Source organism: Suillus paluster, assembly GCF_016628075.1.
Source record: "Suillus paluster strain FC165 chromosome Unknown EDB91scaffold_36, whole genome shotgun sequence".
NCBI classification, from domain to species: domain Eukaryota; kingdom Fungi; phylum Basidiomycota; class Agaricomycetes; order Boletales; family Suillaceae; genus Suillus; species Suillus paluster.
In genome coordinates this window covers 242,169-258,425 of record NW_024537596.1, presented here as the reverse complement: position 1 = coordinate 258,425, position 16,257 = coordinate 242,169, and the positions used below count along the sequence as shown (strand labels likewise).

The 16,257-nt window shown below is 48.9% G+C and overlaps 5 protein-coding genes across 5 annotated transcripts; 4 read left to right on the top strand and 1 right to left on the bottom strand.

The window, feature by feature from the left end:
- Positions 1 to 863: 863 nt before the first annotated feature.
- Positions 864 to 2,033, bottom strand: EDB91DRAFT_1141159 (uncharacterized protein). Its single transcript, XM_041318995.1, has 4 exons — positions 1,754 to 2,033; positions 1,514 to 1,693; positions 1,373 to 1,458; positions 864 to 1,295 (listed from the first exon to the last, which is right to left on the bottom strand). Exons 2-4 carry the CDS (start codon positions 1,600 to 1,602, stop codon positions 1,120 to 1,122), a joined length of 351 nt encoding a protein of 116 aa, XP_041175923.1. The 5' UTR covers positions 1,603 to 1,693; positions 1,754 to 2,033; the 3' UTR covers positions 864 to 1,119.
- On the top strand, positions 1,897 to 2,109 carry EDB91DRAFT_1055281 (uncharacterized protein; the record flags this gene model as incomplete). Its single annotated transcript, XM_041313902.1, has 1 exon — positions 1,897 to 2,109. One exon carries the CDS (start codon positions 1,897 to 1,899, stop codon positions 2,107 to 2,109), a length of 213 nt encoding a protein of 70 aa, XP_041175922.1.
- A 4,610-nt stretch (positions 2,110 to 6,719) lies between these two features.
- EDB91DRAFT_1022194 (uncharacterized protein) lies at positions 6,720 to 7,298 on the top strand (the record flags this gene model as incomplete). Its single annotated transcript, XM_041312586.1, has 1 exon — positions 6,720 to 7,298. A coding segment is annotated over one exon (579 nt), but the record flags the coding sequence as incomplete, so codon positions are not given.
- A 1,092-nt stretch (positions 7,299 to 8,390) lies between these two features.
- On the top strand, positions 8,391 to 8,972 carry EDB91DRAFT_1055166 (uncharacterized protein; the record flags this gene model as incomplete). The annotated part of the gene is made up of 2 exons (XM_041313890.1): positions 8,391 to 8,565; positions 8,617 to 8,972. The coding sequence occupies 2 exons, from the start codon at positions 8,391 to 8,393 to the stop codon at positions 8,970 to 8,972; spliced, it is 531 nt and encodes a 176-aa protein (XP_041175920.1).
- A 3,260-nt stretch (positions 8,973 to 12,232) lies between these two features.
- Positions 12,233 to 15,296, top strand: EDB91DRAFT_1141138 (uncharacterized protein). The gene is made up of 5 exons (XM_041318994.1): positions 12,233 to 13,402; positions 13,458 to 14,405; positions 14,474 to 14,620; positions 14,667 to 15,200; positions 15,273 to 15,296. Exons 1-4 carry the CDS (start codon positions 12,341 to 12,343, stop codon positions 14,901 to 14,903), a joined length of 2,394 nt encoding a protein of 797 aa, XP_041175919.1. The 5' UTR covers positions 12,233 to 12,340; the 3' UTR covers positions 14,904 to 15,200; positions 15,273 to 15,296.
- Positions 15,297 to 16,257: the final 961 nt, after the last annotated feature.

Genomic DNA, 16,257 nt, shown 5'->3' with positions numbered 1-16,257 from the left:
ATGGCCAAGTTATTGCTTCCCAGAATGAATAAGGATGCAGACGCTGATTGGAGCGCTGGATCCTCCCCATAATCCATGGATGGGATGTAGGGGACCATGGTGTTGACCTCACTTGGTCTTACAGGCACGGCACCACGGCTCTCCTCATAAGACGAACGATGAGGGCGATAGCCAGGCCTGTCCCATGTTATTCCCATATCACAAGGTGAATTTTCCATCACGCTAGCGAAGCAACGGGGTCGTTCCCGGCCAAAACCCTGAGGATGTGGATAATGGCGCAAGTCCCAGGCACGAGCCACAGCGTCGTAAAGCTGCGAATATGAGGTCACCATTCGTGACACATAGATAATACAGCTTACATTGTCCGAGGGCTTGAAGGATGCTAGCTCTTTATCCATGGTAGAAACATCAAAGTAGTTATGCAAGGTGCAACTGTACCCGGTTGTGGTGACCTGACAGGCGTAGTGAATATTCTCTTTCGCAGATGCAAATGGCACCATCGCGGAGGTCGAGGAAAGCTATATGAGTATTGCAGAGATGTATGTTGTTCAAGTTGGAGCAGGATGAATGCGAAAGATGTGAATTTATACGTCAGTCTGTGCCAAGTTCCAACTTACAATGATCCTTTCAAGTCTTTCACAGATCCTAAGTCCTGACACGAGGGAAGTATGAGAAGCACTATTAGCACAGAGACATCCACCGCAGCGCACTTGAACAAAGGAAGCCTCACAAAAAGGTTGCCAAAAATGTCCCTTTATTTCGGAAAGTTGAATCGAAGTTGACCATCGATTTACTTCGAAGTTTGAACCCAGTCACGGTGTTACACATGCACCCCTCACTGGTCCCCCGCAGTCAGACCAAAGGAAGACAGTCGTTCCTTCTTTTTCAAGATCGCCCGCGTCTGCCAACCATCCAGTGTCCACAGCGGTCCCGAACAAATGACTATTTTGTGATAGGTCGAGGAAGAATCGACCCAGATGACAACTCGATGGCAACAGTTGGAGTAGGAACTCCCCGGTATAGTGGACTGCGTACTACCCTCGCTCTCTGACAGGCGGCATGAAGTCTTTGCGCCCCACGCCAACAGTTGGGTAACTCGGATCATACCGAGTACACATGTCATCGATGCTTCCAGCTCTCTTCGCGACCCTCGGGCGAGTTTGAAATTGTGCCTGAAGACTTTACTCCTTTTTCACTATCTATGGAGCGTACCGCAGTCCGTCTGCGGAAGAATAAATGGTTCATGTCCTGAGCTGTGTAATTTGTTCTCCTTCGAGATTTGGTGGAGAGGGCAACTAGGCGATGAGCGCGAGAAGGTAGTCAGTGTTACAAGTGAGTTGGAATATGGCCCGTTAGGATATTGCATACTCACGGACATCAACACTTAGATTAGTAGTCCCTGACGAGGTGATTCCTACCGAGAGAGCCACATATTCAAAGTATGTGGTGCCAGTGATTCTGAGCGTGACGTAAGCGACGCGACTGGCCCATCTAAGATTCTAAATGCACTCGCTCAGCAGACATTGGGCCAGGACCAGAACAACAAATTAGCAACACCAGGACTCGTGATACGCGCGTACACTGGCGTGCCGTTAATGACATCCAATTTGATATTGTGCAGGTCGTCGCTCTTCAAAGACTCGACTGCGCGGTCACCCGCTCCATATAAGTATTTTCTTTCCGAGTGCTGTGCCTTGCAAGAACTAAAACATTCATCATGCAAAGCCAAAGACCGAACTTCCGAAGCACTTGCCTCTTCTGTCACGTCGCTTGCCAAATGTCCTTATAAATTTATTTCGCTATCACCCAATGGTCCGTGCGCACTCAGCCCAGTATATAACCCAACCACTTACGATTAGAATTCCTCATACTTACCTTGATGGCACGAGCCTCTTCATGTCTCAGGTCCGTGGGCCGTTGGGACCCTTCATAGCACGGCGACCCTGTCCTCAGAGGGTGTCTTCAGTTTGTGTGAGCTTCGGCTCATGCACTGTCTCAATATTTTCCTATCCCACCACGGCCACTCTGGCTGGGTGGGCCGTCTTTTTTTGCTGGTTGGGTGTCCTAACCCTAACCCTAGCGATCGGAAATGGAAAAAACCGAGTTTGATTTGCCAAAGCCCAACGATCGGATCCGATCGTGTGTCGAACCTCTGAAGGACAATGGTTTACAACCCGTTAGCCTCAATCCACCTGCTGAAAGCTCACTTGAACAGATGGATCTTAGCTCGTTTATAAGGTAGAAACCTGGGCCTGTTTAAAATTCTTACTAAAAATGCAGCATATTCTTCAGAAGTGAATTCGCGAATCTAGCAACTAAGATATTTACCGTCTTTGTGAAATTATTCCCCAGGAACTAAATGACCTAATCTCCAGGCGTACCCATCTCATCTCCAAACAGTCCAGGAACACGGAACCTAAAGAGAAGGAAGTTGCGCTACAACGATCTGCCCGAGGCTAATGAAGTGTCATGTCCAGTTGCTGATGGATCCCATGTGATGCGATTGCGTAAATCCTGTCAAGCTTCAAGCGATAGGTTCATTGATAACCGTCATACCGGTGGTGGGCTGTGGTGGGACGAGTGCGCCTCTTGATGTCGTCCTGGACTAGCTCCAAATGCCATTGATGCAATAGATGTTGGATGATAGACGATACCCAGCTTTGGAGGCCCATCTGAAAGCAAACCGCTTAGTAGCATTCGAGCGCTCCTCTTGGAATCATGTGCAAGGGACATGCCGTTTTTCATCTCCACCGAGTCCACATTTCGACCGATCACGAGGCGTCTCTTCAGCTCAGGAAGGTTTCATCCGTTCAAGTTAACTTCGCAGTCTAAAACCCCGGTCAGGAACCGCTACCCACACCGAGGTTGACTAGAGTTGACAAGTCATCTCCTGATTACGATATCTATGACCTGTCACGGCGTTGTTTAGCAATTCCGCAAATCCGCTACCAGGGCCTACGACGATTAGGATGCTACGTCATGATTGTGCGTCGAGTTTTTGGTTCCTTGCACGTCGCTGCACCAACGATGGATGTGGTGTATGGAGAAAGCGTGCCATTGTTAAGAAAGGCCTTGGTAATAAATAAATTGGTCGCCTACGCATAGGGAATCCCCTGAAAATCATCATTGATCCGAGTCCACTGCTTCTACCGCTTATTTCTGCTCTCGCACCTTCTCGCACTCGCCAGCGTTGCCCCTGTTTCCAGGGGCAGAAGGACCTTGTCCCAATTCAACGAAGAAGCATCATCCACGGTCCAGTACTGCGAGTACTATTATTATTCCCAGCGTAAAAAGGTCTAGTGCCTGGAACCCTATCCCTCTAGTCCACCAACGGCACCGATATTGCAGCGCTCTAACTCTGCGCGCAGGCTTAGAGATGATTTGTACTAGGTATTCATGTCACCCAGTACCCTTTCCCACAAACCCCGAATTACCCAAAACGAATTGCCCAAAACGAGCGATGGTAGTATTCGCAGCAGTGAACCAATGCCCTTAATCCCAGTTATTTCATTGATGGGAGGTGACATCTCTGATCAAGACTGCGCCGCTGAATGCCGCTGGTCGTCGAATGCCTTTTACAAGTCAGCCTGGCTTGCTCATCTCACGGCTGACGCTTGACGCGTCCCGTACCCCGAGCTCCGAGAACCTTTACTGACTCAGACTTACGACTAGGCTGACTCAACATATGCTGTTTGGAATCTGGGTCTTCTACTGGGGTTCCATTGTTAGCGGAGCGGTGACCAGAGCTCAGGTCGAATATTCTTATTATAGAGGCAGTGCGGTACCCGAGCTTCTTTGAGAGTTCCTGCAGAGACCTTCAATATTACGTTCTTACATCGAGCGACCCCCCCTTTCCGGTACTTTCTTTGAATCCCGACTCGGCGCATACTGGTTAGCACAGCGTCCCACAGCGTACACAGGAACGTCGGCCGGTGGCAGTCAACAATGCAATTGATCCTTCTCGTGTTCTACGTTCGAAAACAACAATGCCTATCACATGCGGTTCCGAGCACGTCTTCCAGGAATGCAGAAACGCGATATATGAATAAGAATCACCCTCGAAGAAGCGCGTGATCAGCACTTGCAAGGCACGTTGCAGAGCGCCAAGGATGGTTCCATTAAACACTCGCACACCAAGAATTACATACCAAGTCACCGCTGGTGGTTGCTTAGAGCGAGTCGCTATGTGGGCTAAAATACCCGTCCCCCACTGTCCAGTTTTAGAGATTTGGAATGATTCCTTGATTAGCAACGCTAGCGTAACAACCGTAAGATGACACCCTTCCATCCGTGTAACTTATCCTGTGCAACCATCATCCTCGATAGCCGCCGGGGATCGAAGGCCTACTCATTAGATGCGGCCAAGGTCCGGATAACCCCTGATAACTTCCCCAGCCATTCAGAAGAATGCGTCGATCCTACCACTTGTAGGGGACATGGTCAGTACTGCCTTGCAATGCACGATTGAATGGCACTCCGGAAATAGGGTCGCGTGCCATCACGTGTACACCACAAAGGATTTACTATTTCCAGAACTATTGTGCGCGCTGTGGCCATATTTTCTCTCTGATTTTCTCGCGATCGTTGATGAAAGAGGCGGTGCATCAATGATCAGGTATAAATTACTGTATACGGATGTATACAGGAATTTCATTGAACAAAGTCTTGGCTGGGTTACAGAACGGGGCTGTGTATTGTGTATGCGTAATGTGCAGCCAGGTATGTTATCCCGAAGCCGCAGGTTGCCTTCGCAAACACTGTCCTTCCGACGAACGTGCACATTCACTTCGTCGAACGGCAAGTACCGTGGAAAAGTACGGCTGCTAGTAGTACCCGAGGGTGATTCACGCTTTTGACCGGGGGAGACACGACTGGTAACGTTGTGGACTCTATAGACATACCGCATCGAGTTTGGATGAGCGTTGCGGAATAAGCATTCAGAAAGCGGCGTTCAATCGCGAGCGTAACTTTCGCGGGTAGCTCGATCAAAACTTGATGGATGTGCGTAAAGCACTGAGTCGAGGTAGATTTCATAATGCAAGGCAGTGGGCACCATGTGGTCGCAATACGAAAATGTCTGAAAAAGGAGTTTAGCTGTCTGAATGACCAGGATCGACAGGAGAGTGGCGTTCCGATGCTACTATGATGTGATTGAAATCCGAGTCGGCGTCGGGTGACTGCTAGGGTTATCCTCGGTCGTTCCGCTGTCACCCTCTGGCAGGTATTTGAGGAATGGACCACGCAAGGACTAGTCTATGAAGGACTGAAATGAAATTTAACAGCTACTACACATACAGTCATCAGAATTCGCAGCGGCCCATCGCGATGGAATCGGAAAAGTACCAATAAAACGTTCAAAAAGGACTGATAGACTTTGAGTTATGAATACCTCGATGTATTAAGAGATCAAGGAGAATGAAATGGAATATTCCAGCGAGATGTAAAGAGTTTGTGGTGGCCGCGGCGTTTACCAAATAGTCGTAGTGACATTGATGTAGGGAGCATTAAACATAATGCATAAAGGATTGACAGGACAACATCTGTCAGTGCAAGCGAGGTTGCACATGCTCGACGGCGCCCAATATACAATTTATGTAATTGTGGAGACGACCGCATTGGAAGACAGATGACAAAATTGTGGCCTTTGGGACCGTGCGCTATCATGCGCCGATATGATTAATAGCCGACGTGGAAGCGTCTAAGTAAACATTGTGATCGGCATCTTGAGATGTCAACTTGGCGAGATGAATGAATCAGCAGGAGCATAACGGGATGGATTTGAGGGACGCTGGGAGGTAGAAGATGCGACGGCAACGCAATATCATCGAATGAGGATGGGTCGGATGAGATGGGAAGCATGGGGACAACCAATCGGAAATTGCCGAAGCGAAAGATTGATTCGATAGATGGGACATGATGCCATGATGCGGATTCAACAGGTTCGCATGATGCGGGATTTCTGGAGATGCTCGAGCAAGAAAGAAAGGCCCGCTATTTTCGGTAGGCGTCAGATGTTATCGCTCACTGAGAAGTTGTCAAATTAACGCCTCAGCGATGATGTCGAGGTTATATCAGCAATGTACCCCGACTTGGAATTTTAATAGGAAAAGTTTCATTCACGGTCTGGAAGGGGGAGAACAATAAATTCCATGGACAGATTGAGAGAATATTACGGCATTGGTGCCGCGGCCGGAACCTTGGTCTAACGGGACATGGATGAAGCCGAGGGTGAACGTGTTTTGAGGGTTATCACAAAGAAACGAAATAGAAAATGTCAGAGAGGAATATAGAAAAAAGATAAACTAAGTAAGGAGTAAAGTAGTTAAGTCATACCTGGGACTACCAATTGAATAAGCGGAGGTTAAAAAGGTCAGGCACTGCTGATGCAATAAATGTATTGGTACAAGTAATTCTCACAAAACTCTTGCTCCCCCTCTAACAAGCGTCAATTATCTTTCTTATTCCTATCCTCCTCATCCTTCAACTCTTTATATTATTTTTGCTGTCCTTTCAACTCACATTGAATCAGCGTCTTTACTGCACAGCAAATCGGACTCCCCGATCTACAAACTTTGTCTTTGCACAATTATCCCCTACGCAACAACCAACTTCTTCAGATGGCGCTTCTTCGTTCAGAATCAAACCCATATCTCAATGAGCTCGATTTTCACTCTACAAGTCCTTCAAACAAGCCTTTGAATCTACCTGCAAATTCTCCTTTCGATTCTTACGAGTTCGGTCATCTATCTCCACCATTTCCTCATACTCCATCATACAATGGATCCTATCAGAATTCTCCCTACTCTGGTCATTCAGAACTTAGTTACGATCCAGATGGTCCAGAGGCATTTGGTCTTTTTCAAGATGATAGAAATAATCTCGCTTCTCGCGACGAATATGACCCCTCCGAGTATGATCCACCCAACTCTTCCGGTTTGCTTATGTTTCAAGGCGAATACATGTCTGACCTTGATAACAATCCCCCCAATATATCACTTTCCGTGACTCATGCTCCATTCGATAACCGCTCTCCAAACTCCTTCGATCATAGTTCTCCTTCTAGCAATGGAGGAGGGGATGAACCGCGCAGTCGTGCTTCTTCTGTATCATCGAACCCTCAAATTCCCACGTCCTCTCCGCGTCTCGATATGGCTCATTCATTCGAAAATCTTCATTTTGAGTCACCCCACTGGCAGCCCCGAAAACTTCCCGGTGATCGCTCCATGTCTCCCCCAAGAAAGCCTCAGTCTCCACCTCAACTCTTGATTCCTGATAGCAGTCCAGCTTCTCGTTCATTGTTCCCCCAGGAACCTCCAAGGATCAATGCTCCAGACGGTGATGGCGGTTTTGCATCTAGCGGACCCCAATTACACATTGTCCCTGCTACCCCCATAAGCGGCGGGGGAGCGGCTTCACAAGCCGTCCCATTTCAGTCCACCCTGAAAACTCTCCATCAAGGCAAGTTGACTCCGTGATAGATCTTGTTTATTTCGGGAAACACTCATTTACCTTTTTTTATATTTTTGTTTGCGTCTTACGTCCGTATAGGATCAACACAAAAAGCACCACAGCAACAGGTTGCGACCCCCCCATGGGATCAGCAACAAATTCAGCATACCGAGGTACCTCAACCGCTCGGGGTGCCACAATTCCATGAACAGGGTGCACAGCAATTTACGCACAGCCACGCTTCTCATACTCAGGGGCTGTCCACTCTCGGTCCCCATCCAGATCCTACAAATACCAGCTTCCTATTCCCGGGTCCCAACCCCCGCACTCGTAGTAAATCCGATACTTCATCTTCTTTACGACCATCATTCTGGGATCCTTCTCTCATGACTCACGAGCAACTTAGAGCCATCAGCAGTTCAGCTCTTGACGACAACGGCACTGTCAACCTCAGTGACGTCCTTCCGCAGCACCAACACCAATCACAGCATCCCTCCAGCGCGGGTCCAAACCAGTCATCGTTCAACAACTCTCCCCATACCCAGCAGTATAACTTCGGCGCTGCCAACGCCACCTCCAACATGAACTATCTCACCCCCGATGCCATGGCAGCTAACCTGCGCCGATCCAAGTCTGATAGCGGGCGCCCAACTCACAATCGCCTCTCGCGTTCTGAGGACATCTCCCATTCCTCTCCCCTCCTCTTCCCTCCCTCATCCCACACGGATCTCATCAACCGTCAGTACCTCTACCCCCAAGAGACCGTGCAATCCATCCGCATGCACAACCGTCGTGCGTCGTCGGGCTCACGCGGTGGGGGTGACGGTAGCTGGAGTGGAGTGTCATCTAACCGCCCAAGTCCATACCCCAGTCCATCAGCCAGCCCACGTGTGCGATACGAGGATCTACCCAGCGTGTCCCTCGCTGGACGTTCTCCATCCATGCTTCGTCCAGATGCTGCCCAAGCAACCATCACGAGCATCGCTGTCACGAAGCAGACTGTGACTAGTGAGCGCACTGCTGGGGCCAGTCACCGGCGCCGCAAGCAGGATGCCAACTTCCTGTGCCCAGTGCCTGGGTGTGGCAGCACGTTTACGAGGAGCTTTAATTTGAAAGGTGATTAAACTTCATATCGGCTCATGCATGATACTGATGCATCTCCTTAAGGCCATATGCGTTCTCACAACGAAGAGCGACCATTCCAGTGCAAGTGGCCGGGATGCGGTAAAGGGTTTGCAAGGCAGCACGATTGCAAGCGACATGAACAGCTTCATTCGAACTATCGTCCTTTCACGTGCGATGGTTGCAATAAGACCTTTGCGCGGATGGATGCCCTGAACAGACATTGTAAGTGCTGTGCCTTCTGCATGCAACATACATCGCTGATCGAATGTTGTATAGTACGTTCTGAAGGCGGTGCTGACTGTCAGAGAATTCTCGACGCTGCAAAGCAAGAGCCTGACCGTGGCCCAGTACCCAAGACCGAGGAAAGTGGGTGGACTAGCATGAGCGTCATGGTATAATGCTCGCTTCCATCTTCACCTTCTTGATTCGCAGCAATCCTTCTAATGTCTGGCACAATGTGTCTAATCTACGTTCCATCTACATTCATCAAGACTGCCTACGATACTCCTGGGACGCTCTGCGGTTTCTCATTGATGAAAGATTTTGCTATACTACCCCTTCGTCTTTTCGTCTCGTCATTTATCATGTTATTGATGCAACTTCGTATGCTAGTCATCGTACCTAAGTATCATTGTAGTGTGCCTGCCCCCGCTCTACCGTTATTATTCGTCGCCGATCCTCATCTCTTGTAGCGTAGTCATCGTTAGATATCGGCGGACGTCGGTTCTGATTATCATGTCGTATATTTATACAATGGAACCAAAAATTCAATGATCATCTCGCTCGAGCTACAGCATGCTCCAGGTTTTTTTTCATTATGGTGACGTCTACCACAGGAAGAGGCTGTACATACCTGCCTTAGCTTAGTTAGCATGAGCACCGCCTCGCCCGATCAAATAGCAATGACAAAGTTCTAACGGATACCCGAGGGCTTGCACTGCCCCGACGAAGACGCACTTTAACAAACGAGTTTCAACTTGAACCTTCTTCGTCCTTCTTCGCAAGATGGAAAACACGCATATGGAGCTGTGCGAGCACCGTTTAACTCGTTCCGCGAAACGGAGAACTAGTATACTAGTGCTGCACAGCCCATGTGGATACAATGTTTCGAGGCACAATCGCGATCCGTGTGGCGCTTTGGTCTACTATGAATGATTGATCATGGTTCTGAATAACCATCGCGGGTTCGCCGTGTTGCGGCATAAAGCCCGCGGCGAGTTGCGGGAGAAGTGTGATGTCGGATCGTATAGCTATGTCAACTCTTCAATTGTACATGCGCGGCGAGTCGGTAGATAGGCCTCCTAAGGGTCTCTCGGTGGGCGTGGTGTGTCTGCTTGTCACATTAGGTTATTGACGAATAGGGATGGCGCGCCTCCGCTATTGCAATTGACCACTGCGCTAATAATACGATATGTACTTGTATTGTTGATCGTCGCGCTTGTGATGGAGCCGCAAACTGTAAATGGACCGATGGTACCTCGGAGTGCGGCCGTTCATGAAACTCTTAGACTGGCGGCGCCGCAGCATCTATTGTAAGTAGTAGCGTCCTATGAGACTAAAATGGTAGTTTGGTAGCTCCTAGGTTACACGGGCGCTCTTCTCTTAACTAATCAGCTGTGTCCCGTGTGTTTTGGTGAATGACAAGTCCAGGGCGCCCGTCATGTTGACATTTCGTTGATGTCGCACACGACGATCTTTTCGGAAGCTGTGGTGTAATGGCTAAAGGTGGTGATGGGAGGTCTTTAGGGATTCCCCAGGCACAGCAAACGGGATAATTGAGGGCGGCATTCTGCGGCAGTCATACCAGAGCCAACTGTCCCCGAACTGAGACTTTGCAACAGTCATAACCTACCGACTGGACGTTTTGGGAGGTGATAGTGACAAATCCCCGAGATGACCCTGGTCTAAATTTTTTCCCGGAACAAAGTCTCAATGACGAAGGGGGTGTGAGCAATTCAAAATACGAGAGAAATTATTGAGGGAAGAGTTGCGACATGAGAAAGTCTGGGCGAGAAGGCCCCTAACTGACCCGCGATGGTGCTCGGGTGACATCCTGACAAGTCGGAGTTAAATATATATCTGCGCGACGTTGACAGCTCGCGGAGCGGTGATGTCGAGATTGCAAAGTCCCTCCCTGAGATTGGAAATGACGACCTGAGTATCATTTTATCCGGGGTATGGTCTCAAATATGAAGTTGGGTGAGTGATTCCAAAAACGAATAAAAATCATGAATACCCTGGAGGGAGCGATTCGACATAAGAAATCTGAACCTGAGGGCTCCCGCGATGGTGAGTGGGCGACATCGGCGTTTAGAGTGCTTTGCTGCGATGTTGACAGCGTACAGAAAAGGTCATGGAGAAATTGACTGACAGGTACACCACTGGCGTTTGTGCCGGAACCGCAAATGCCTAATGGTTTTCGAAGGAGTCTATAATTAAAAGTATATCAACAATCGAAGTCGTAAAGTCGAGGGACAGTAAGATAAGTGCTGGATAACAATCCGAGTTGGTTTATGAGCCACGACATGCATGACAATCAAGTGAATGTCATTGTCACCATTATGCTATCGTTGGGCGTTGCGATAACAAAGCTCGGGGGCCGCATTCTCGACCCATTGACTTGGTGCACAATGATCAATCTCGACCACTGTGGTCCCAACCTGACATAGGAGGTACCGAATTATCGAGCGAGTAGAATATAGAATACCGACCAGATAGCCCCATGGAAATTAAAGAGCCTGCCAGATCGTCTGGGGGGTTACCATGATCGTGAAGATCAAGACGTCTTCAAGCGGAACCGTATTATGCATCGAAATCAAACCGATAGTACCAGAGCTAGCTCAGTGGCTAGACAACCAATGAACTATGAACTAATAAGATTCATGTCGTAGTAATGAAATCAGTCACGTCAAAGAATATGGATTGTCCTGACCTGGGGGTCGACATTGAATAACGTCAACGTATTAACTTCTTGCAGAATACCGGTCGATGACACTAGTACCGTGCGTATATTTCAGTTTGGTAACGGTGGTTGAACAAGTGAAGAGTCCGAACAACCGTGGGGGTGCAGTAGCCCATGTTCTAGAAAGGGCTTGGCGCATAAAGTAAGCATGACTGACCTGAGATATATTAAAGCATGATTGTCTGAGACGCACATTCTCCCTACTTGACGTATGCAACACATATGCAAACATCATTACGATTCACCAAGGAACTAGCTGCCCAGGATAAGGGGTAGCAACGGTTTCTGATTTAGCACGGTGTTGGATGACCGTCAGAAGCCAATTGCGAGATAATGTCGCCCCTGTAGATCATTGAGTCAGGTGGGATTCCTAGTGTGAGCGGCTGAGAGCGCGGCAGTACGGCAGGAACATGAGACTACTTTTATGACGATGATTGGCATCGTGATTGAAGAAACGATTGTCTTCATTGGATGGGACTAGTGAGGCTAATCATAATACCATAACTCACCCTAGTGGTATCCGCGACGTGCGACTGACGCATGCGACAAAGGATGATACCAATAATAATGATAGCTGCCAGTGAGAATTCAACGTCAACCATGAAGTTGAAGGCCATGGGCTGCACCTGCCACGCTATCAAACCACAAAGCAAACCTCACTATCGACGTTGCACTGTTGCAGGTTCGGAGCAACAAAGTGGAATTGAATTATCGGGGCGTTCCGATTCTTCACGATAACGCCTACAGCATTCGGAATTGAGCAGTATAGCGGCCGACATAGGATCAAACCTGCATGCACGATCCATGATGACATCCTATAGTTCATCTTTAAACAACGGGAGCACGTCTGCTTCCGTACTTTTGAACCAAGGCCATTTTTCATCATTCAGTGTACCGCAACTAGCACCTCCAAGGACAACAACATATCAAGCGCCTATCTTCGCATCCTCATCCACTTCTAATCCAACAAATGGCCCACGCGCTTTCAAGGCTCCAGCTCATAAACATGCGCATCATCTGCACTCCATCCCTCCTAGGGAGAAATCTACTCGAACTCTCATAATCGATCATATGTTATGGGTTCATGGCCGGACCCGATTTACCCAGGCCCGTGCTGAGCTCGGAATGACCGACCGAACAGGAGGTCCTTCTTCGTCTAATTACCGTCATCGCGAACGCCCTGAATCTTACGACGAAGATGATGAAGTTTCAAGTGACGGGGAAAATGTTGAAATGCTCAAGGCTAGAGAAGGTGGACCAGGTCATCCTCACAACGAGGATGAGGAAAATCGTCGGCAGAAACAGGACTTGATCCTTGCAAGGACTCTGAGACTTCGTGCTATTGGTCTCGAGAAGGTCGTAACATCAATGCTCGACCAGCCTCCTCCTGTGCACCCTATCCTGGACGAAGATTTGACTACGCCACCCACATCCCCGGAGCGCCCGGGGCTACACCAGTCGCCCCAGCGTACTGTCTCTCACCAGCACACTCTACCGAATGGTGTTCGTTTACGGTTGGCGTTGGGTACTGTCATCAATGATTTATTTGCGCGTCAAGCGCCTACCCCTCTATACCGACATCATCACCATCCTCCACCAATTATTGTTTCTAGTAATGGCTCGGATCAAACGTCATCCAATGGTTTAAGTCCAGGAAGTTCTCCTGCAATGCAAAAGGCGTCACCAGCGTCCGGGAGGGGAAGTAGCACGTCCTCTGCGCCAGGACCTACTGGTAGTCTCCCTCCATCAGTCCTCTTGCTTTCCCAAGTATCAGCTGCGGCCCTGCCTCAAGTGTCACTCTTACCCATGGGTGACTTTCGTGCACTACCTCCCCCGATGCAAGCACCACAAATGGTGCAGTCTCGTGTGAGTACTTAATTTTGAAAATAAGGTATCTACTATTGCTGACTTGGTCTTAAAGAACCGAAGGTCAAAGTTCGCGCCCAACAGCCGTGTATACGCCATGTACAAGGAAGGCGCTGATCCCTCCACCGCCAATTCACCTCCCGGCTTGCGGTGCACACGACACCTTTATACTGCATGCGAAATCTGTGTTGAAGCCAAACAATCTGTCAAGGCACCAGGCGGGTCTGGTCGAGCGCGTGCAACGTCAGCCGCAACCGGCCTCAGAACCTTTGGGGACTGGGAAGGTGGAATAGGCGGGTCAGGTGGAAGTATGGGTGGTAGCGGCGGTGGTATCGCTGGCTGGCAAGATGGCCCCGGCATTGGATCGGGGTTGGCTCAGCCGGGTGTAGATGGCAGCGTGCTGCGCCGGAAGTCGAAGTGGTTCATGCCTGATTCTGAAGGAGAGCAGTCCGACGCTGCAGCTGGGAATACTCGGCTTTCAGAGCTTATTCCACGCTTCCTGAGGCTTTCTGCCCTTGTCGCAATGGAGCTTGGAGAAGAGCTTGGCGACGATGAGTATGAAGGCGACTGGCAAAGATCAGGCATAGAAATGTCTGCCCAAATGCCGTCGTCACCTAGATCCTTATCCCGAAGATCTCAAACCATAGAGGCGCCTCCTTTACGACCTTCACGAGAATGGTACATGCTCCTAGCAGGTTTGCTCGCTCGTGCTACCCTGGAGGGTTACCTCACCGGAGGGTGGTGGGGTCTGGAGGCTGTTGAATGCCTTCTATCAGTTGGCTTGGGCATCGGTGACGATGGGTTTGGCCATCTGGGTCAAGTCGACCAACCGGACGACGCAGATTCTGCATTTGCATGGTTCGAACCAGACGACCTCCCTAGTCTCAAAGAAGCGACAAGAATCATGTTTCCTGCATTGCGAGCTGCACGAAATGGAACTCCCATTCGAAGAGAGGGCGCAGAAGCTGAATTTGAAGCTGAAATGGATGAGCGTCTCAGAAGGGTGAGATTTTACTTCATCTTGGTGAAACGAGTTTCGAAATGATGACTGATGCCCGTTTTCTGCGCTAGTTCTATACGATACCTTCTCTGACGCCAGATCTATCGACACATATGGAAGACTTGGCATGGCACTACCCTGCCGAGCCTGTTGAGAGGGCAGCATTACGCTTCTGTGAAGCAATTGCAAAGTGGCGTGGTAAACCTGAACTTGAAACCGTACGTCCTTTTTCGTGTATCTCAAACACCGTCTGATATCATCTAGTACACAAAGAAACAGTCGAACGATGTAACCGCATCAGGATCCAGTATGACCATCGAGACTCTCGTGCACTCCAATCCAACCAGTCCCACCATGGAAGGGTACTCGGTTCAACCATCGAGGTCCCAAAGGCCTCCCATTGAAAAGTACTTCATCGTACCCCCTTCGTATATAGGAAGAGGCAAGCGCAGAAGGTCGCTTGATGAAGCGGACTCGTCTCACAAGAGAGTTCATGGATGATGTAGCGGACATCTGTATCACAATATCGATCGTCTGCTTCATTTGTTCGCTGTGTCGTGATAATACTTATCCTCGTGTTTGCTTGTACAGTATCGTTATTCCGTCTTGTTATCGTTTATCAGCTCATTTCAGTGGATTCCCTGCAGTATTCCAGAGCTCAAATTCAGATGCCATTACTCTAAGCCCCACAATCTTTTTGCGTCCGTGCTAACTTGCTGAATGAAGCACATCTCAATATCTTTGATCTCGACATGCGTCACCATAGTCTGTGTTACTAGAGGGCTAGCTCTATGCTGGGTACGTGATCATCTCCTGATCAATCATGCCAGACTCTCTCAGCGGATCATATCTGACCTCCAAGTTCCTAAGTAAGTTGGCAGTGTTGCGCAAGACACAACTCAATTCGTGACATGAAACTATGTCCTTTGTGTATGGAGCTCATCGTAGACCATGCGAATGGTTTAGAATGTCAAGTAGATGGCACTTTGCACTTTTCTGCTTCTTTTTTGCATCCTATCCGCGCTCGTGTACCCTCATGGCTGGTTTCAGTTACCTCATGTGCTCGCTTTTTGCGTTATCCGTCTTGATCGAGTGGTACGTCAACTGCGATTTTCTGTGGTTGGAAACTTGTTTGATATCAAACACTTAGGGATCCAGTGGTTGACATTCGCGGAATGGGGGGGAAAATACTGTTCGTCAAGCCCAAAGTTTGCCGATGAATGATGTTTATACTGTTGGACTGCAGGCGACCTCCTCTACGTCGAGATACTCGGCCGGAAGATGTTGATCATTAACTCAGAACACGTCGCACGAGAGCTTCTCGAAAAGAATATTCCAATTGTCCTCGAGTGTCAAGTTGCGAGATTGCTACTTCTTGATTTCTCTAAACGTAGGTGGTAATGATGTCTCCACGTATAGGATGGACTGGAGCTTCAATGTGGTATTTATTTTCTATGGTCCTTCGCGCGAGCTCCTCCACTTGATCATGGAAACTGCTGGTGCAGGGAAGAAGGAGGACGATTACCCAGAATTCAGAATACCCACGTCTCAATTCATTACGCTTGCGCCTCACAAACATAGAAAAGCTATGCTGTCTACCAGGGCCTCCAGCTTAGCAAGGTTCACCAGATGATCCATAACAGAACGTGAGTATTGTCGCATTCAACAGTTTCTTCGCTGAAAATGCATTGAAGATTCCCGGCGTCAACGATCATGCAAGGTTATGAAATGGTTCCGTGGAACGACCTATTTGCTTCCATGGCTGATTGGGTTAGCGAGATGCTGACACATTCGTTCTTTCCTGGCGCTGCATTGGTCACGTTCCCTACACGTGTCATTTATCTTCTCTGCAGCA